Source organism: Scophthalmus maximus, chromosome 16 (assembly GCF_022379125.1).
Source record: "Scophthalmus maximus strain ysfricsl-2021 chromosome 16, ASM2237912v1, whole genome shotgun sequence".
In the NCBI taxonomy this organism is placed as follows: domain Eukaryota; kingdom Metazoa; phylum Chordata; class Actinopteri; order Pleuronectiformes; family Scophthalmidae; genus Scophthalmus; species Scophthalmus maximus.
Window position 1 is genome coordinate 20,750,001 of NC_061530.1, and position 22,500 is coordinate 20,772,500.

The 22,500-nt window shown below is 46.1% G+C and overlaps 1 protein-coding gene and 1 long non-coding RNA gene across 4 annotated transcripts in view; both read left to right on the forward strand.

Annotated features, from left to right (window-relative positions):
• Positions 1 to 22,500, forward strand: part of grid1b (glutamate receptor, ionotropic, delta 1b) — a 250,922-nt gene that overhangs the window by 142,982 nt on the left and 85,440 nt on the right. For both annotated transcript variants that reach the window (XM_035612110.2, XM_047327825.1), the window contains exon 3: positions 20,482 to 20,766. In XM_035612110.2, coding sequence (XP_035468003.2) covers positions 20,482 to 20,766 — 285 coding nt within the window. The remainder of the gene's footprint in view (positions 1 to 20,481; positions 20,767 to 22,500) is intronic.
• Positions 3,895 to 7,294, forward strand: LOC118287222. Of its 2 annotated transcripts, XR_007029857.1 has the most exons (3): positions 3,895 to 4,218; positions 4,388 to 4,422; positions 5,976 to 7,294. It is a non-coding gene; the product is annotated as an uncharacterized LOC118287222 (long non-coding RNA). The 2 variants fall into 2 exon arrangements; XR_004785606.2 differs by having other exon boundaries at positions 3,895 to 4,422.

A 22,500-nucleotide genomic window follows, 5' to 3' on the forward strand; every position in this document is an offset into this window, starting at 1 on the left:
AGAAGAGGAAGAGGAGGAAGAGGATGAGGAGGAGGAGGAGGAAGAGGAGGAAGAGGAGGAGGAGGAAGAGGAGGAAGAAGAGGAGGAGGAAGAGGGAGAGGAGGAGGAAGAGGAGGAAGAGGAGGAGGAGGAAGAGGAGGAAGAAGAGGAGGAGGAAGAGGGAGAGGAGGAGGAAGAGGATGAGGAGGAGGAAGAAGAGGATGAGGAGGAGGAGGAGGAGGAGGAGGAAGAAGAGGAGGAGGAGGAGGAAGAGGAGATGAACAAGAAACTGTTCATCATGTTTCTATAGACTTGTTTTGTCTGGGGACGTTTCTAACGTTCCATGAAACTGCTCCAATGATGATTATTGATTATATCATATTTGAATTTCAGTCCGCGGTTAGTGGAAGTTCTTTTGCAGAATGTAATAATAATAATAATAATAATAATAATAATAATAATAATAATAATAATGATGATAATGATAATACTCTCTTCCTACAGAACACGTCTTGTTGCTTCAGTGATTCAGAAACGCCTCGTGTGGGCGGAACTGGGAATGTTGAGACACACGATGAAGTGAGAAGCTGCTTCTTCTCGACTGTAAACACTGAAACATTGTTACAAATATTACCGGTCCTCATGATGGCAATGAGCCACGGAGCAATGGCTGGACGTTATAGAGGGACGGGAGGCTCTGATTGGTGTATTGTGTCTCACGACCTTGTGTAGTGGCGGTCGCTCCCGGTCGACCTGGACACGCATCAGACGTTTCAGGTCCAGAGCTGCAGAGTTTCTGAACGGCGACACATCCTGGGTCTGAGGTTCCTGGCCTCCGACTTCCTTCAACTCTTGTTTTTTGTTCTTCTCCCCCCTGAACTGTCATTAATACCAATCTGAGGTGGAATTAGAGTTGGTGGGAGCGAGGCATCGATCGACCGATGAGTCGGACGGACACAAACACCAGAGAGAGAAAACGGCTCAGGGAGGATTTATTACAGCTGCCACGCTCGGCGTCCGCTCGTCCTTCACATCGCTCTCTCTCTTTTCCTTCCTACAGCGACCGCAGCTGCTTGTTGCTTTGATTTACACCACTAGGTGTGTGTGTGTGTGTGTGTGTGTGTGTGTGTGTGTAGTTGTGTCTTTATGACGCCACTCGCACAATAGTGTCCCTCTGTGACAAGTCTCCCGTGAAGGAGACATGAGAGCGACATCCAGCAAAGATCATCATCACCATCATAAGAGGACAATGTATACACACACACACACACACACACACCCACACACACACACACACACACACACACACACACACACACACACACACACACACACACACACCATATATGAAGAAAAAACACTTGAATCCATGTTACATTCTCCATCACAGCATCTCTATCCTTCACCTCTCGCTAAAATCCTTTGTGCATGTGTGTGTGTGTGTGTGTGTGTGTGTGTGTGTGCGTGTGTGTGTGTGTGCGTGCGTGAGTGAGTGAGACTCTGGGCGACACGTCTCCACTTCCTCCTGGTGACGTCCTGTGGAGTCAGAGTCTGTGACGTAGTGATGGTAGAGTAGGCCCCGCCCACCCACACACACGTGCCCTCAACCAACCATCAGTTATGTGTTTTCCAATGACACTACGTTAATCTGACTTTTAATCTTCAAATAATCTGTAAAACACTTATTTTTTAACACTGGTTTAATCCATTATCAGATGGTGTTTTAACACTGGTTTAATCCATTATCTAATGGTGTTCTAACCCTGGTTCAATCCATTATCTAATGGTGTTTTAACCCTGGTTCAATCCATTATCTAATGGTGTTTTAACCTCCGGTTCAATCCATTATCTAATGGTGTTTTAACCCTGGTTAAATCCATTATCTGATGGTGCTTTAACCCTGGTTCAATCCATTATCAGATGGTGTTTTAACACTGGTTCAATCCATTATCTGAAGGTGTTCTAACCCTGGTTAAATCCATTATCTGATGGTGTTTTAACCCTGGTTCAATCCATTATCTGATGGTGTTTCAACCCTGGTTCAATCCATTATCTGATGGTGTTTTAACCCTGGTTCAATCCATTATCTGATGGTGTTCTAAACCTGGTTCAATCCATTATCTAATGGTGTTTTAACCCTGGTTTAATCCATTATCTAATGGTGTTTTAACCCTGGTTCGATCCATTATCTAATGGTGTTTTAACCCTGGTTCGATCCATTATCTAATGGTGTTTTAACCATGGTTCGATCCATTATCTAATGGTGTTTTAACCTCCGGTTCAATCCATTATCTAATGGTGTTTTAACCCTGGTTAAATCCATTATCTGATGGTGTTTTAACCCTGGTTCAATCCATTATCAGATGGTGTTTTAACACTGGTTCAATCCATTATCTGAAGGTGTTCTAACCCTGGTTAAATCCATTATCTGATGGTGTTTTAACCCTGGTTCAATCCATTATCTGATGGTGTTTTAACCCTGGTTCAATCCATTATCTGATGGTGTTTTAACCCTGGTTTAATCCATTATCTGATGGTGTTCTAAACCTGGTTCAATCCATTATCTGATGGTGTTTTAACCCTGGTTCAATCCATTATCTGATGGTGTTTTAACACTGGTTCAATCCATTATCTGATGGTGTTCTAAACCTGGTTCAATCCATTATCTGATGGTGTTTTAACCCTGGTTCAATCCATTATCTGATGGTGTTTTAACCCTGGTTCAATCCATTATCTGATGGTGTTTTAACACTGGTTCAATCCATTATCTGATGGTTTTCTAAACCTGGTTCAATCAATTGGTTCATTCACGTTGTTGCAGTGACGTCGTCATTTCTCTTGTTTTGTCAAACCCACGTTCTGGAAACGCAGAGATTCTGTTTACGATGATGCAAAAGAGAGAAAAGCAGCTGATGCTCGGATCAGAGAATCACAGAACCCCTGTTTCATCTTCCACAGTGGATCAGTTTCCACAGTTGTGTTTCTCTGCCGAGCCTCGTGGGCGTTTGTTGTAGTTTCAGGCTGTTTGCTGGAGGCAGAAACCAGCCGACGCTCGCATCATGAAATATCTGCAGACGGGTTACAACAGTTCATACCAGGCTGCTGTTGGAGGCAGTTGAAGATTGTTTCACCCTGATTCCTCCTCTGATCTATTAGTTTCACTGATTCCTTATTAAATCCTGCTGGTTTATGTCTTTATTTCCTGCAATAGACGAGTAAACGGGAGCTGAAGTTTTACACTTCTTTAATTTAACTTTTTTTTTTTTTTTTACTCAATATCAGCAGCGTAAGTTAGTTTTTAGTTTATTGATCTTATCAAAATATAATATTAATATTTAGGCAAAGGTGATGTTTTAGATGAAAGGGTTTTGATTTCCTCGTTGCATCTGCTTCAGAGGCTGAGAATGAAAGTTTGTATTGATCCTGTAACACGTTGCATCAGATTTATCTTCACCTCTGATGAAATCATCCAGTGAAGTGATGAAATCTGCTTCAGTGTAGATCCATCGCTCTGGTCTTTTCTTGAAACAAACAAAATACATTCCCCAGAATGCATTTCACCTTCCCCAATCACCAGTTCGCCCATTGGTCCAACATTCTCTTTGCCTTGGTCAGATCCAATGTTCTCTGCTGTTTCAACACTGTTTTAATCCATTATCTTATCTTATTTTTTCTTACCCTGGTTTGATTCATTATCCATTGGTGTTTTAACCCTGGTTTGATCCATTATCTATTGGTGTTTTAACCCTGGTTTGATCCATTATCTATTGGTGTTTTAACCCTGGTTTGATCCATTATCTATTGGTGTTTTAACCCTGGTTTGATCCATTATCTATTGGTGTTTTAACCTTGGTTTGATCCATTATCTATTAGTGTTTTAACCCTGGTTTGATCCATTATCTATTGGTGTTTTAATCTTGGTTTGATCCATTATCTATTAGTGTTTTAACCCTGGTTTGATCCATTATCTATCTCATTGATCTTTCAGCCTTGGTGTTGTGAATTTACACTGATGTTTTAGCCACAGTTTGATCCAGTATGAACTGGTATTTAAGACCTGGTCTGATCCAATATTCCCATTATTATTTTTTATATTTTTATTAGCTATAGTTTTCCACGAGACTCACTGATGTTCAGCTGCCCTGTGACATTCCTTTGGTCCATTATTCCCTGATGTTCAAACTATTTCATGGCCTAATATTCGTTTGTATTTCTGTCCTGGTTTGGAAAAATACTCTGGTTTGTTTTATCCCAACACATTGTGGTATTGCAGTCTCGGTTTGATTTACTGTATTTACTGTATTGACTGATGTTTTTCTTTGGATTCCAGAATCCACTGGTATTTCAAAGCTGCTTTGGTGCAGATTTTTGGTATTTAAACCCAGGTGTTATTTATTCTGTCCTTCAGATCTCCAGATCTACTGTACTGACGTTCATCCAGAGGTTTGCAACATTCCCTCTGTTATTGCCTCACATGTTTTTGTCCTTGAGCGTTGCGGCAGTACAGTCGCAGCTGAGACGATGATGAGTTATTACATGTGTCGGCGTCGCTCCTGTTGCGTCTCCGAGCGTCGGTGGGATTCTCCTTGTTTCATGTTCGTGCTTCTCGTCCTCGGCTGTTGAATGTCAGCGAGCAGGAAACGACCCGGTCGTCCTTTTAAATCAGATTTCAACGTGCGCCTCTGCAGCTTTTATTGCTTTTCCTCCCGGATACATTTTCACATTAACTTCACGGCGACGCAGTAATAACGTACATGCCAACATCATCTTTATATTATTTGATTCAATCCGGTCTGATCTGGTAACAACTTCACCGTTTAACCTTTTGTTATCAAATCACAAATACACGAACCACTTCAGATGATTAATACGTGTTTTGATATCAGGGCTCTTCTTATGAAAGCAGCATCTTTTTATAGCTATAGATATTTATAGGTTTAGTTATTTCATATGTATAGATTTTTATAGGTATAGATATTTCACAGGTATAATTGTAGTGGGAGGGCTTCTCTTTCCTCCTCTCCTTCTCTCATATCTTCTCTTTCCTCCTCTCGGACCTACATCCTCTCCTCCTCATCTCCTCATTCCTTCATTGTCTCCTCCTATGTCCACTCTCCTCCTCTCCTACCTTCTCTTTCCTCCTCTCCTTCTCTCCTCTCGGACCTACATCCTCTCCTTCTCTTTCCTCCTCTCCTTCTCTTTCCTCCTCTCCTTCTCTCCTCTCGGACCTACATCCTCTCCTTCTCTTTCCTCCTCTCCTTCTCTTTCCTCGTCTCCTTCTCTTTCCTCCTCTCCTTCTCTTTCCTCCTCTCCTTCTCTTTCCTCCTCTCCTTCTCTTTCCTCCTCTCCTTCTCTCCTCTCGGACCTACATCCTCTCCTTCTCTTTCCTCCTCTCCTTCTCTCCTCTCGGACCTACATCCTCTCCTTCTCTTTCCTCCTCTCCTTGTCTTTCCTCCTCTCCTTCTCTCCTCTCCGACCTACATCCTCTCCTTCTCTTTCCTCGTCTCCTTCTCTTTCCTCCTCTCCTTCTCTCCTCTCCGACCTACATCCTCTCCTTCTCTTTCCTCCTCTCCTTCTCTTTCCTCCTCTCCTTCTCTCCTCTCGGACCTACATCCTCTCCTTCTCTTTCCTCCTCTCCTTCTCTCCTCTCGGACCTACATCCTCTCCTTCTCTTTCCTCCTCTCCTTCTCTTTCCTCCTCTCCTTCTCTCCTCTCGGACCTACATCCTCTCCTTCTCTTTCCTCCTCTCCTTCTCTCCTCTCGGACCTACATCCTCTCCTTCTTTCTCCTCCTCTCCTCATCACATCTTTCCTTTACACCTGTTATTCTCCCTCGCTTCCTAACCTTAGTCTCTGTCTTACTCCTCCTTTGCTATCACCCTGTTTGTCTCCTTCCATCCATCCTCATCCCTCTGACCTACTCTCTCCTCCCCCTTCCCTTCTCTCACACTCTTCTTTCAACACCCCCCCCCTCTTTTTCTGTCATGTGCAAAAAAGGAGCTTGTCCTTGATGTGCAGCGTCTCCGCTGGGCCTCGCTTCCCCCCAGACGCTGCTCTGTTTCTGGGATGAGGCGCTGACCTCCGACCCTCCTCTCAGCTGCTTGTGAGAGCTGACAGGAACCACCGGGCTGCTCGGCTCCTGGGGGAGGAGGAGGAGGAGGAGGAGGAGGAGGAGGAGGAGGAGGAGGAGATATCTCCCTCTCCCCTCAGGGCTGAGCAGAGATTCAGTCTGAACTCTGGATGTGTCTGGTCAGATCGCAGCGCTTCTGCAGCCGAGCGGCGAGTTGCTGCTGCGAGCGACGAACCGATCGTTCATCATAATTAGATGATAAATGTATGTTTAAATAAATAAAGTCATGATTATTAACTTGTTGGTTTCACCTGCCAGCAGCTGAAACAGGCCGACGCCGCTGCCAAGAGCAGCAGCAGCCAGATCCACTTTCCTCCTCAGGTTCCTCAGGTCTGTGATCAGACGGAGACGTTTCCTTCAGATGTGTGGAGCTGTGATTCATTACAGGAGAATGAGCGAGGAGCGTTTTGACTCAATTAATCTAATGGAAACATCAAAATGTTCTCAAACGCTATTTTGGTATTTGATCTTTTGTCGGTGTCGATAATAAATATATCTTTTGACATTTTAATCAAAACCGGTTCTGCTGTTGGGCCACGGGCATAAATCAGAACCGCTGAGCTGATTATTAACAGGAGCAAGACGTTAAGGACTTTCACTTCAATCACATGCAACATGGCGGCTCTGAAGGAGCTGGTTCCTTGTGACCACAGAACTCGCTTCCCTCTCGCTCGTCTCTCCTCCGCGTGGTGAGCGCAGCCTCCTCCAGTTGAACTCATCGCCTCGCTCCTTCGCCCGCCGAGGCTGCACAAACAAGCGGCGCCCTCCAAACCCTCCGAACCGCTCCGCCGCTGCTCCTCGCCACGACGTGACGCGGCTCGCCGTCCTGAGGGGAGGAGGAGGAGAAAAGAAAAGAAAGTCACCGATCACATCAAACACAACAACGGACAAAACAACTCAAGACGACTCTTTGGTTTCCCCATCGGGCTCGACGGCGTGCTGACGCCGGACGCCACCTCGCCGCGTGTGTTCCTCCGTGAGCAGACGCCTCCCAGACAAACAGAAGACGGAGATCCAGGATTGTGCGTCTGACTCGTTTCATTCCTCTGTCGACACGAAGACGCGCCAGCGTCAGATGAATATTTCAAGCTTCACAAAATCTGTAAATTGGCAGTTTTATCTTCTCGTCTTAGCGGCTGTTGTTTTTTTTTGGGGAGAATAAACAGATCAGGAGTTTGAATTCAGAGCGACTCGTCTCATGAGCAGCTGCTCGCGACTCTGATTTGTTTTGTGTCAGATACAGCGGAGGGGGAGGGGGAGGGGCTTACTGTACCTGCAGTAAACCACAGCGTCGGATTCGAACCTCGGCCGCTGCAGCACGTGGGTCACGTGTTCAACCACGTGTGCGACTCGTCTGCCGTCATTGAACGATTCAGGTGGAAATTCCTCCGCCAACGTTACGGAAAATCCTCTGCGAAGGAATCGATACATTGAACGACCTTTGACACGAGAAGGCCTCGTGCGTCGGGCGGCGCCGCGGGCGGACGTAACGGAGGAGGTTTTAATCCCGTGTGCTCGGAGCGTCGCAATCTCACGACGCCAGACTGTCACGTCTTTAAATGTAACTGTGGATTAGCAGCAGGGACTCGACACCAGGTCGGAGCCACGTCCTCGTCAGTAGACGTGGTCGTTGGACAGTTGCCACATGAAGAGATGTGATGTGGTTTATTTCTCCTTCGTTTTGATTCATTAGTTAAACTTCTGTTGACTTCACCCTACCAAGTGCTTGATGACCGTGTGAAGAGATGCATTGTGGGTAGGGCGGCATTTACATTAACATTTGATCTGCTGGGTTTTTTGTTTCAGTGTCTCTGAAATGTTCAGATTCACTTTTCTGTCATTTATGAAACTGAAAGGCAGATATAGAAAGGGGGCGGGGCTTATGACATATTCTGCCGCCAGACACCAGGGGGCAATCATCATGATTTGGCTTCACTTTTGAGAGCCGTCATGTCGTCCGTCTTTATTTACAGTCTGAATGTGTCCAGATCTGTCTGTCTGTCTGTCTGTCTCTCTCTGTCTGTCTGTCTGTCTGTCTGTCTGTCTGTCTCTGTCTGTCTGTCTGTCTGTCTGTCTGTCTGTCTGTCTCTCTCTGTCTCTCTCTCTCTTTGTCTATCTGTCTGTCTCTCTGTCTGTCTGTCTCTCTCTGTCTGTCTGTCTGTCTCTGTCTCTGTCTGTCTGTCTGTCTGTCTGTCTCTCTGTCTGTCTGTCTGTCTCTGTCTGTCTGTCTGTCTGTCTGTCTGTCTGTCTCTCTCTGTCTGTCTGTCTGTCTGTCTCTCTCTCTCTCTGTCTCTCTCTCTCTTTGTCTATCTGTCTGTCTCTCTGTCTGTCTGTCTGTCTGTCTCTCTCTCTCTGTCTGTCTGTCTGTCTGTCTGTCTCTCTCTCTCTGTCTGTCTGTCTGTCTGTCTCTCTCTGTCTGTCTGTCTGTCTGTCTCTCTCTCTCTGTCTGTCTGTCTGTCTCTCTCTCTCTGTCTGTCTGTCTGTCTGTCTGTCTGTCTCTCTGTCTCTAGTGTTAGTGGTAGTTGACTGATGGCTCCGTACCTCAGCTGTCTCATGGTGATGAATGACGCCGGGGGACGTCCCGCTCTTTATAATACATCATTAACCCGTCGCCCTGACGCCCTCCCCCTCCCTCTGCCTCACACACACACACACACACACACACACACACACACACACACACGCTCACGGACGCCTGCACCATTTAATGCTCCATGCTGTTTAGTCTCATGATGAGGAAACGGCTCTTTGACTTCTCACTAACAACCCGTCACCTGCGGGACTGTGAGCGAATCGCTCGTCTTCACCGTGTTCAAGGGTCAGAGGTCGAGCGGCGCAGCGGAACGAGCTCGTGTCTCGATGCTCACGCAGGATCCGTGATTCCCTGACGCCGGCGCCGACCTTCCGCCACCGGCTGCTGCTGCATCACATGCTGGAGACAGGTGCTCTGCTGTTAGCCCCGCCCTCCTTCCTGTCAGCTGACGAACCTGTCAATCATGTTGATGAGCTGTCATCGCCCTCACCTGAGACGGAGCTTACCGCCGTCTATGAGCCGCCGTTGCACGACTGAGAGGTGATTTATGGTCTGGGTTGAATTCAGCCGCAGTCTTTTATTTGAATTGATGGTTGCGCCGGGTTTTTAAAGGCATCGATCAATATTAATTATATTAAAACAGAATCAAATTACCTTTTTATGATGTGAGAGAAATAATTCACCACTCAGCAGAATTTATTCTCCCTTCAGAGCGAAGAGAGGGAAGTAGTTTTCCTCTGCCGCTGTTGTTGTAATACTCACTTTGACCACAAGAGGCTGAATATCGTCTTTATATATATCAGTGATCGTCTTTATATACAGTCAGTGATCGTCTTTATATACAGTCAGTGATCGTCTTTATATACAGTCTCTGATCGTCTTTATATACAGTCAGTGATCATCTTTATATACAGTCACTGATCGTCTTTATATATGTCAGTGATCGTCTTTATATACAGTCACTGATCGTCTTTATATACAGTCACTGATCGTCTTTATATACAGTCAGTGATCGTCTTTATATACAGTCATTGATCGTCTTTATATACAGTCACTGATCGTCTTTATATACAGTCACTGATCGTCTTTATATACAGTCAGTGATCTTCTTTATATACAGTCTCTGATCATCTTTATATACAGTCAGTGATCGTCTTTATATACAGTCACTGATCGTCTTTATATACAGTCACTGATCGTCTTTATATACAGTCAGTGATCGTCTTTATATACAGTCAGTGATCGTCTTTATATACAGTCACTGATCGTCTTTATATACAGTCAGTGATCGTCTCTATATACAGTCAGTGATCGTCTTTATATACAGTCTCTGATCATCTTTATATACAGTCAGTGATCGTCTTTATATACAGTCACTGATCGTCTTTATATACAGTCAGTGATCGTCTTTATATACAGTCAGTGATCGTCTTTATATACAGTCAGTGATCGTCTTTATATACAGTCACTGATCGTCTTTATATACAGTCACTGATCGTCTTTATATACAGTCAGTGATCGTCTTTATATACAGTCAGTGATCGTCTTTATATACAGTCACTGATCGTCTTTATATACAGACACTGATCGTCTTTATATACAGTCATTGATCGTCTTTATATACAGTCACTGATCGTCTTTATATACAGTCAGTGATCGTCTTTATATACAGTCACTGATCGTCTTTATATACAGTCACTGATCGTCTTTATATACAGTTTCTGTATATGTCAACAGTAACATGCAACGTTTAACTAACATTATGGTTCTAATCTTAGCTTGTCATGACTCCAGCTGTTTGTTTTTATTTCAACATGGCCTTTATATGGACGCACCATTGTAAAGACAATCCATGTGGACACACACACACACACACACACACACACACACACACACACACAGGGTGATGCAGTGCCGGGGGCCGGTGGTCGGGGGCCTGGGGAGCGTCGGCCATAATAAAGTCTGGCTCTGCAGCATTATTAGCCTGTAGGTCATTAATTTCATCCCCTTATTAACGGAGACGTCGTGCGGCAGCGGCTCGTGGGGGGGGGGGGGGGGGGGTCAGTGGGGTGGTGTTGTGGTGGTGCAGCAGGGTGTTATGGGTAATGGAGCTACAGATCCATGGAGATAGATAGTTTAATTAAGCATGAGAGGAATGAAGACCCCATCGGGCCGAAGTGAAAGATGAGATGCGAGGGCAGAGTGTGTGTGTGTGTGTGTTAGTGTGTGTGTGTGTGTGTGTGTGTGTGTGTGTGTGTGTGTTTGCCCTTGTTGTTCAGTACATGTTTCATATTCGCTGGTCAAGTACCTGCACTCGTCTGCAGATTTTTAAAAGTTTTTAAAAGCAAACTCAAGACTTTTAATTCGATTTTTTTTCATTAAATTCATTTATTTGTCTTTTCATCCTCGAATGTTCTCCTGGTGAATCCTCTTAATCTAATTCTTATTTTCCTTTTAAAAACCCACTTCCATCTGTGGTTTTTCATATTTCAAAACTCCTCTCCTTTCGGGTTGTATTATTTTATATTTACCATTTTCTCTTCTCTTCTAGTATTTTATCAGTTTATCGTTTCATCTGTATCTGTGTTTACCTGCTTCTCTGTTTACTCATTGAATATTCATGAGATGTACGACAGTGTTCTTCTTCCAGCTCTCTTAAAAGCTTACTCTTCTGTTAAGCATTGTTGATCGATTGATTGACTGATTGATTTAAGTATATAAAAATATATTTCAATTTATATAAAATTTTTACCAAATGTCAAAAGTTATTATAAAAAGCTGCAGTTGAACCACATTCACTAGCTGCGAAGAAAAGGTTGAATTTAAAGAAAAAATTATAAGAAACTTTATTTGTGTAAATTTCTTCTTACCCATGTTGCAAACGTCTTCACAGGGAAGATATGAAATCAGACAGTAATGAAGTGAGACTCAAACAAAGGAGCACGAACAGACAAAAACGGATAATATACAATCATAAATCATATAAATACGTCCCTGTCGTCTTCCTCTTGTCTCCGTCGTCGTCCTCGTCGTCTTCCTCTCGTCCCCGTTGTCTTCCACCCGTCGTCCTCTCCTCCACGTCGTCGTCCTCTCGTCTTCCCCTGGTCCCCGTCGTCGTCCCCGTCGTCTTCCTCTCGTTGTCCCCTCGTCCCCGTCGTCTTCTCGTCCCCGTCGTCGTCCCGTCGTCTTCCTCTCGTCCCCGTCATCTTCCTCTCGTCCCCGTCGTCTTCCTCTCGTCCCAGTCGTCTTCTCGTCCCCGTCGTCGTCCCCGTCGTAGTCCCGTCGTCTTCCTCTCGTCCCCGTCGTCTTCCTCTCGTCCCTGTCGTCGTCCCCGTAGTCATCCCCTCGTCCCCGTCGTCGTCCCCTCGTCCCTGTCGTCTTCCTCTCGTCCCTGTCGTTGTCCCCTCGTCCCCGTAGAGACAAAAAATGGATAATATATAATCATAAATCATATAAATACGTCCCCGTCGTCTTCCTCTCGTCCCAGTCGTCGTCCTCTCGTCCCAGTCGTCTTCCTCTCGTCCCTGTCGTCGTCCCCGTAGTCATCCCCTCGTCCCCGTCGCCGTCCCCTCGTCCCTGTCGTCTTCCTCTCGTCCCTGTCGTCGTCCCCGTAGTCATCCCCTCGTCCCCGGTGTCTTCCCCTCGTCCCCGTCCCCATCCCCGTCGTCGTCCCCTCGTCCCTGTCGTCTTCCTCTCGTCCCTGTCGTTGTCCCCTCGTCCCCGTAGAGACAAAAAATGGATAATATATAATCATAAATCATATAAATACGTCCCCGTCGTCTTCCTCTCGCCCCCGTCGTCTTCCCCACGTCCCCGTCCTCTCGTCCCCGTCGAGAAAAAAAACGGATGATATATAATCATAATTCATATAAGTAAGTCCCCATCCCTTCGTCCCCGTCGTCTTCCCCTCGTCCCAGGCGTCTTCCTCTCGTCTTCCCCTCGTCCCCGTCATCGTCCTCTCGTCTTCCCCTAATCCCCGTCGTCGTCCTCTCGTCCCCGTCGTCTTCCTCACACGTCCTCTGTTGTTAAACTCACATCGTTCGACAAACCCCCAAAGCAAACGCAGCGTCAGAAACTGCCAATCAGGAACCATAGTATTTTCTAGGTTGTGATTTTCTCTCTGGATTCTGATTTAAAATCTTCTCAGCTCTTCAGCTCGGTCGGCGGAGCTGAGGGGGGGTGACTGCACTTACACACTTCTGCAGATGAAAGACAGGAACCTTCAGAAGACGAGAGGAAACGAGGGAGGGAAGGAGGGAGATGAGAAGTTGAGAGTAAGAAGGAGGGGACGCGAGGTGATGGAGAGATTTACTTCAGAGGATGATGAAAGGAGGACGGATGAAAAGGAGGTGGTGAAGAAGAGAGAGATGTCAGTGACAGAGTACAAGAGGTGGCTGTAGTGACCTGGAGCGACGGCTCGACTCTGGTGGCGCCCGCCGCTCAGATCTGAGGGTTCATCCGGGATTCGTCTCCGTCGTGATCCCGTCGTGGTCGAACGGCTGCGATCGGGAATCACAGCGACATCGCTGACGGAACTAAAAACTGTCCGAGGGGTCGAGACGGGAAGGAAAACGTAGGGGGCTACTTCGGTTCGATTTCACCAAACTTTTCTGGATTAAACGTTTTGGTTTAATCTGGATTAACCGTTGACTCGTGTCCCTGCAGGTGTTTCCTGCTTGTTTGAGTTGGACACTTGTCTCTGCTGGACTCGTGTTTGAAAGAACCAGCTGTGGTATTGAATCCTGACACGTTCCTCTTCAAACAGAAGAACGACACACCAGCTTGAGACTCGAGCTGGTGTGTGCATCGACGGCGGCGAAACAAATCCTCATTTACATGAAGACATGGTGGATTAATACAGTAAGGAAACCATCATGTGATTTAAAGATAGACGGCAGACGGGGACAAAGCCAGTGGTCTGTTCGATAAGGCCCGAGCCTCGTAGCACTAATTCTTTTGTTTGGTTATGCCAGTCGCACCATGTGTTTCCATTACCTATCGATCGTCTGTGCTTCCCCGACCTCTGCGTGACACATGAATGAATCTCATTTCCCCTCTCGTTGTGCTGCAGTAACTTGAAAACAATCCAGCCGCCGTCGTGATTCACGGAGCCAGAGAGCGTGAAAGAGGCGGAGGTGAGATTAAAAGCAACAGCTGGATGAACAGCTGATCTGATACGAGTGCACGCTGTTAAAAACGAGGGTCACTCGTTAAGATTCTTTATTTCCGATCAGTAGAAGAGCAGAATGTCTGAGGCTGCGCGGACCGAGGCCCGTTGTCTGCTACGTGCTCAGCAGATTCCAGGTTCTCACATGGATTCATAAACCAAAGTAGCAATTAAAGAGACAAACAAAACAAAGTCTGAACAAATGGGTCTTGAGCTGCTGTTTAAAGTTTAAACGCCACAAGTGGTTGATGCCAAGAAACATAAAGAAAATGGGGAGTAGGACAAGATGTGGCTATCTGGGGCAGTAATACGAATTAAGACCCTCTGTCCCTCTGTCACTGTCCAGCTGTGGACAAAGAGGCAGTTTAGTACATCAAATAGGTTTGAAACATGAAAATGTATAGTTGAATATCATCATTATTGTAGGAGATGCCATTAAAATGACTTTTTATCGACCCGGAGGAAGCAAGTGCAATGAAAATGGAACCGGGCCCAGGATAGAACCCTGTGGGACGCCACAAAACAGAGATTCAGTTGAGTCAGTTGCAGAAAAGGTCTACGTGTCTTGTAGTTGTAACTGTTGTACTCAAGTAAAGGTTTGAGCAACAAGTGAACTTTGCGTTGACACAAATGTTGAATGTTTAATTGTGAGTTCTTCATCAGTCTGAAGTTTGTATCTATAAAATCCAACACTGCAACATTGTGTTTAACCAAAAATCTTGAATGTATCAGACGCCGTAGTTTGCATTTACTTTAATTTTACTTTTGTAAACACACATCTAATCAATTACTCATTTTGGTATTTTGAAGATACACTTTTTAATTTCCCATTAATCTTCTTTACAAAAAATACAATCTTAATATTGTGGTTTAGATGGAAAAAAAGGTTGAAACTAATTGGAGTCATGTATTTTTCCATAGACAAGAAACTAACTACAGGAGCAGCTGCAGCTAGTTCTTCAACTCCATAATACCGTCACATACGAGGTTTGCACAACCGCCTCGTTGGGCTTCTGGTTTCTGAAAACCATCTGTTTACCCGATGAACACGCTCGCAGCTGTAGGAATGTTTACATCTCCGACAAATCACTTCTGCAAGTTCCAGTCTGATCATTCCTGAATGCGGTGTTGTTTCACGAAGCAGACGCCGCATCCATAAAACACTGTAGTGTCTGAGACGGCGTAGCGACGGAGGGAGTGCAGTGATGCACTCCTCTCAAGGAGAAAATGAGTGTGTTTTGTGTCTCTGAGCTCATTTGGAGGCGAGATATTGATAAAGATCACGGGAACGAGGAGAGAAGCAGAGGGAGGCAGATCTCTGTCTGGATCAGACTCTAATGGCTTCTGTCTCCCGCCGGCTGGTGGGAGTCACTCTGTAAGTGTCATTAGGACGCGCCGGGAGTCGCTTCGCCTAAATATTGCGCAGGCTTCATTTAGCAACAGATGAAACTATGAGTCACTGTGGACTCGCAGAGCGAGTGAGTCACGTCGCAGCCCAGATCATTTTTTTAGCTCGGCTTGCTGAGTGAGTTATGCCAACAGCTACGGGCGTCGTGTTCCTGACGCCTCCGAAGCGATTAGTCCCGTTCGAGGGTATTATTCTAATTGGTCCTCGGTGAGTTGGGCGTCGGACCGACTGTGAATTTTTAGTCTCTGATATTCTGAGGCTCATTAGACATGTGATGGTTGTTGTCGTGTGGAGAGACGTCAACAAAAGATCACAACCTGAGCTTCACTGGGAGAAAATGACTTTCATAATTCTTAAAGCTGCAATAATCAGTCTAATTTTCCAGCGGCAGTGGGTCAAAGTGAAGAAGGTCCCACGTAGGGACAAGCCCACCACCTAGTCTGCACTTCCCCTCAGCTCTACGGGGAATTTACTTGATTTTCATTCGTCAGATTTGCTTTTTCTGGCTGCGGAGGTGAAGTCGTCAAGCAGCGGCAGGAAGCTGTTTTCATCAGACAAGCTCTTATGAACCCGCTGTCCACGGTCGACACCTAATTATGTGGGGAGCCGGTGGAGACCAAACACAGAGCTGAAAGAAGAGAGCGAGGACCGGACTTATAGACTTATCAGGCGCAAAAACACCCTCACCGCAATGAGGTGGAAATATTGATTTGCGAGATGTGTGATTGAACCGCTGCCGTGTAGCTTCATTTAAAGAAAAGAAAGCATCATTTTTCATGAGGTTGGTCAGTGTATATTGCACGTATTTGATTTCCTTTGGCCCCTTTGTGGCTCTTGTGACCTCTCAGAAGACCTCTCTTCATGGACGTTATTGCTCGTGAATTCTCGAGTTTCTCTGCGTTTTGTTTTGTTCCTCTTCAATTCAGGGTTTCCTGTTTTTATTTTCGCATCCACTTCCTGTTCTCCTGGGTCTCATTCGTCCCTCTTCTTGTGTTTGCCGCCCTCGTGGTGTGTTTCACGTCCGTTCAATTATCTCTGCCCTCTTGTGTTTGTAGTCTGTGCACTTTGTTCCCTGGTGAATCCCGTCCATGTCCCTGAGTTCTTTACCGTTTGTTACTGTCTGAGTTTCTCCATTTCTGTAATCTTGCCTTTTTATTAAACTGAAATCCATCCGGTACGGTATAGGTACAGTTTTGCTGTAATCTGGACGGGGGTGAAAACAGAACGTCCTCGGCGGAGCTAATTATCCAAGTCGTACTTTTAACGGCTTCTTTCTGTCGTCAAAGCGACACGTTCACATTGTCAAGTTTTATTTTGCCGTTTGTGACCTTTTCTTAACTGGACCTGCTTCACTTCAGGTCTTGATCCCAGAGCCGGAGACGAAGAGACGACTTCCATCTCGTGAAGCTCTGAAACCTCGTCTTCACCTCGATCTGCCTCCTGGAAGAAATGTGCAGCTCTGCTTTTTCTTTTTCTTTTCTTTTTTCCGATTTGTTGTGAGCCATAATCCATATATTTACAGATTTCCATAAATGGCTTGAAATCTGCTGGAGTCAGACTCATAACTATTGAGTTACAGCCAATTACATTTTTATCTTTCTGTAGTCTGTAAGTTTTAGGGTGTTTCTGCCACAGTCTTCTGACGGATCCGAGGGGCCATGTGGCGCAAACATAAACTTGAAAGAATAAAAGGGACTTTTAGTTTCTAATTTGGTTCCTCGGTTCTGTTCGATTTAGTTTTGTTGCGTTCCTTCAAATGTGCGGCGCGTGATCTCAGTCTGGCTGCAGTTTATAGTCGGAGTGCTGAAACGTGGTCAGACGGAAAACGTAAAAATCGCTGTGGCTTCTTTTCAAAGAGCCAATTTGAACCAGTGAGTCCTGGAAAATAAACTTCTCTCTCCCTCTATCTGTTTCTTGGCCTGTGACTAATCTCCTGACCAGATCTGATTAGAATGTGTGGGTACAGTAGCTTGTCGCATCCTGCTGACAGCGAGAACAAATAGGATTGAAAACACAACCTCCATTGTTTCAGTAAAAGTCCACAGAGGAAAACAGGAGATAACAAACCACGTGAAGGTGTCGAGTCTGAGGAAAATCTGGGCAGTGATTTATTTTTATTAAAGTGTTCCAGTGAGTCTGATTCCAGTCTGATCCTCCAGGAATGAAGAAGACTCACTAATTTAATCCTACATTACTTTCTCAATGTTTCAGTGCACGTTCATTATCTCCACTTTCACACATTCGTCTCATTATCTGTTTCAGACGTTCATTTAAATTTTTGTTGGTGGATTCGTTGCCTCGTCAACTCTCCGTCGCAGACGCTGCCTCTCCCTTAATAGAGATGAATCTTCTTTTTGTTCCGAGCGGCTGAATGTTGACGATCTCCTCCTCGGCTCCGTCCTCCGCTTGTTCTCGGCTCGGAGACATTCAGCCCGAGTTCAGCCAAGTTTGACTCATTAAACATTAAACGGCCGAGTCCCTGCGACCAGCCAGCTGCTCCGCTCTTTTTTAATATTCCTTTCATGGAAAACTACCTGGCTGCGCTTCATGCTCGTCTGCCTCTGCATAAATATGTGTTTTTTTAACCTCCCCCTGAAAGCAGCTCAGTCATAACACGCCCGCTGCCCTTTGGAGCATCTCTCGACCTTTAAGTCCGGACAGTTATTCTCCTGCACAGAGAGTCGGGCTCTAACCGGAGACGAAAGCTGCTGAGAGGCTTAAACTGTGGACGTCTGCCTGCGAGGGGAGCTCACGGCAGGAGACAGCCGCTCCCCGGGGCTTTGGAAAGATGTGAAGGAGAAAAAAATGTCTACTTTCAAGTGTAGTAGTTGCTTTTTAAGGGAAGATTTCACCTTTAAGGCGCCATGACAACGAAAAACTTTATTCCTGTGAAACACTTTTAACATGTTTGATGACATCATCCTTCACTCAGGGACGACCTACACTGTCCCATTCAGGGACATGGTTTGATGACTGGTGGTTGGTTTGTTGGTTAATTGGCTGACTGGCTGGATGTTGACTGGCTGGTTGGCTGTTGACTGGTTGTTAATTGGCTGGTTGGTTGGCTGGTTGTTGATTGGTTGACTGATTGGTTGGTTGTTGGTTGGTTAGTTGTTGACTGGTTGGTTGGTTGGCTGGTTGTTGATTGGTTGACTGATTGGTTGGTTGTTGGTTGGTTAGTTGTTGACTGGTTGGTTGGTTGGCTGGTTGTTGATTGGTTGGCTGGCTGGCTGTACATTGTGAAACATAAATGGCAGATTGCGTTGTTTACTACACATATCTGTTAGAAAAGAGAATTGAATCTGTCTTATACTATATAGATATTTGTTTCAGTGGTTTGGACAGTGAATCCATCTTTGTTGGGTAATGTTGGTGTGAAGCTGTGGTTATGACTGAGGCAGGGAAAACAGAAAGAGTGACACTCACATATCAACAACTACGTACAACTCTGTTTTAAAGACATGCAGAGACTTTTAGATTCTGTAAAACCATTCAGGAGTAGATCTGGGTCTGCAGCTTGGCCCCCTGCTCTGGCTCTTGTGGCCCCCGGCAGGGTCGTGTGTCTGGGCTTCAAAGGGAGACGGTTTAAACATGAAAAGGTTTACGATGATACAGTCTGAGAAGATAAAAGAACAGATTCTAAAATGTCTCTGCAGGAAGTGGACATCAGATGAGTCACAGTACTCAAAGGAACCGTGGAGCGTTTACACTTGATCCAGATCTTATCTCCCAGAGGGTCAGTAAGAGGATGAGTGAGGAGCTCACATGTGTGTGTGTGTGTGTGTGTGTGTGTGTGTGTGTGTGTGTGTGTGTGTGTGTGTGTGTGTGACATCGGCCAATAAACCTGGAGACGTAGTAAAGTGCCAAACACTCGAGAGGTTCCCACGATCAGAGAGATGATTAGATTTGTGGCTGGAAGGAGAAGAGAGTCCAGACAGAAAACATTTGACTGTAGGCATCATGTGGGGCAGCTGCAGGCCAAGAGGAACAGGAAGATGGTGGAGGTGGAGCTCTGGCAGGAGAAGATACGCTGAGTTAGCAGCAAAGAACCAGGAGCCGGTTGGAGAAGATTCCAAATCGGAAACTCGGGCAAGATCCATGTAGAACGAGTTGGTAGAATTGACGTCACAGCAATATGGCAGCGTAAAGTGTCGGCACCCGTTTACAAACTTTTGAGCCGTGTGGTTATTTGAGTGAGCGGGACATCGACGTTTCTCTTCACTGTGGGAACTGGCCAGTTGTTCAGAGGCCAAACAAGCTGGAGTATCCTTCCATGTCCATGTCATCCAGAGCAGATGAACTGGAACCAGGTCGCAAGAACCGTCAGGGTTGTTCTCACGTCGGAGGCTGCTCGTTGTTTTCACTCCTGTCCGTCTGTTGGTTGGTTGGTTTATTTGTTTGTCAACAGGATTATGCGAAAAACTCCAGAGCAGATTTCCAGGCGACTTGGTGGAAGGACGGAACGTGGCGCCGCTGGGCCCTGGACAGCGTCTGTGTGACTTCAGCTGATTGTTCATCAGCTCCGTTGGGCCTGAGAGATTTGTGCAAGTAAACATTGTTTACTGAGCATGGCTGATTAGCATTCTAATGCTAACGCTAATGTCTGTGTGGCCCCTGGAACAAACAGTATTCCTGCCTCCTCACGTTCACCGTGTGTTCTTCTTCTGATCAGTTGTTGTTGATCTCACACTCCTTCGCTAGGAGCGACGTGTTTGTTGGTTCTCGGCTCCTGTTGAAACGATGAGCTCAGAGATGATTGTTTGTCTGCAAACATCCTGTCGTGATGTATCCGGGCGTCGTCTCCGCACGTGAGGAAATCTCTTGATTCTTCCCAAACGCCTCCTGGAGAGAGAAATGGTGAATTCTGACCTTTCAGCTGAGCGTTACCAGACTGGATGTGTGGCCTATTTAATCCTCCGAGCATCCGCTCTCCTTCTGCACTGAGACAAAGTGCAGGTTAGTTAGTTCAGAAGTGGGTCAGCTCGGGGGAAACTCAGTGGTGTTACCTGTCGGACGCTTGGCTGGATTCATGACGCCGCAGCCTGGCGAGAGCTCAGGGCATCATTTAACGTTAGTCCTGCTCCTCTGCTCCGCGTGCGCTTATAAATGTGATTATAATTTCTTCATTTTTGTGTGAATGCTGTTGCTTTTCTTGTGTTGCGCCACATCCTGAAGTTGCATTTTTTACGCCTCAGGGACTAAAGTTTGTGTCTCCATTAAAGGTTTGTTGATGTGTGATACGAACTCTTCCTGTTGCCTCTGCAGCCTGCGAGCTGATGAACCAGGGCATCCTGGCGTTGGTCACGTCGACGGGCTGCGCCTCGGCCAGCGCCCTGCAGTCGCTGACGGACGCCATGCACATCCCCCACCTGTACATCCAGAGGAACGCCGAGGGCTCGCCGCGCACCGCCTGCCAGTTCAACCCGAGCCCCGGCGGGCAGCGCTACACGCTCGCCGCCCGGCCGCCGGTTCGCCTCAACGACGTCATGCTGACGCTGGTGGAGGAGCTGCGCTGGCAGAAGTTCATCGTGTTCTACGACATCGAGTACGGTAGGTGGCCGACGGACTCCACGCTGCTCTGCTGGTTTTCGAAAGTTGAAATCTGCCGGTGACAGACGATTTTTTTTCTTCTAGATTTTATTGGAATTGTAGAATTCTCCACTTCACCTCATAAACAGATGCTGAAGTGAGTTTGACTGGAACTGAGTTGATCGCTGGCAGTTGTTGTTGTTGTTGTCAATGAAGGATGAATGATGTCGTCGTCATAGTGATGATTATAAAGGTCACGAACATGTTGTTGGTTTAAAAGCCTCTTGCGTCCATTCGCTCTCTGAACACATCAATGAAAACTTGACTTCCTGTGATGTTGGTCCAGTTGTTTTCTCCAAAGTCGTCTCCAGGTTTCAGAGTCTCAGCGTGAAGCCTCGACCTTCTGCTCTCAGACACGACCGAGGCAAAGCAACTCTCAGCTTCTGCTCCTCAGGTGGTAAAACCTGAGGTTATTCCACCTCCGACTGTGACGGATGCTCCATACCTCATACTTTTTTTCACATGGGAAACATAGAAAAAGAAAAAAGAAATAATCGTGGAATGCTTCAAGGATTTCAATGTCGCAGATCGACCCTCCGCTCTGATGTATTTGTTTGGAACAGGTCACTTGGACTGTATCTTAATGAAATCACATTAGGCCCAATGGATTTTTGAGCGTAATCGATACGGGATGGTGGCAATTACAAAATAAGGGGGACAGACAGATGCAGGCGTTTAGCCTCTCAGATGCTCCTCTGCAGGATGATTTAAAGTAAGTGCACGAGAAGCTTCGGGCCCCGGAATCTGAATCCGTTTTAATAAGGAAGCTGCTGCAGCTCGGAGGAAGAGACGGACTGAAGGAAACCACGAGGCCGACTGAGGAGAAGGAAACATTAGTGCTCTCTTCTCTGGTGTTTCACTGCGTACGTCCCCGACGACCACGTCGGGTTGTGTTTACTCGTGTCAGTAAATATAAATGATCCGGCGACCAAACTCTTTTACTTGGTCGATCAGACATATTGATGTTGCTCAGATCCATGAGTTCGTCCTGTTAGTGTTGCTCATCCTGACCGAGCGACAGATTGTTTTCTGTTGCCTCCTTTATTCCGTCTCGACATCACGACGTCTCCTCGTTTCTTTTTTCCTCTCAGACTTAATTGTCCCTCAGGGCAGATTTTGGTTTTGTTAATCCGCACGTAACAAAAGGAAAAAACACAAACCTCCTCTCTGGACTTAATCAGGCAACAGTAATGATCTGGAGGCTCTTGTGTTTTTCCTGTCGACACTAATCCGCTCTTAAGTCCTGTCAGTCTGAATTCTCTCATCCGCTCATTCGCGATGCAGAATTTGACATTTTCCTGGACTTCATAGTTCTGAGCCTGATGAACTTTCCTTGGTTAGACACGTTCAGTCGTCTGAATCTCAATTTCATGAACACGTCCAGTAACACGAGTTCCTGCTCCACGTGGTGACCTACAGTAGCCTGGGGCCCAGATGAATTCTGGGAGCTCATTTGAATTCCCTCTGCCAGACTCACGGTCTTGGATCTCTTCACGTTAGGAAGTTGATTTCCCTTCCGGCAGAAAACTTGCCAGTCCAATCACAAAGTGATTATTTGGTAGTGGGCGGGGTTTATACCATGACGCGGAGGGAAGCGACTTTTGTAAACAACCAAGATGGCTGCTGCCGACTAAACGTACCTGATATTTTCACATTTCTCCCACAAAACGTCAACACAGACGATGTGGAATCATC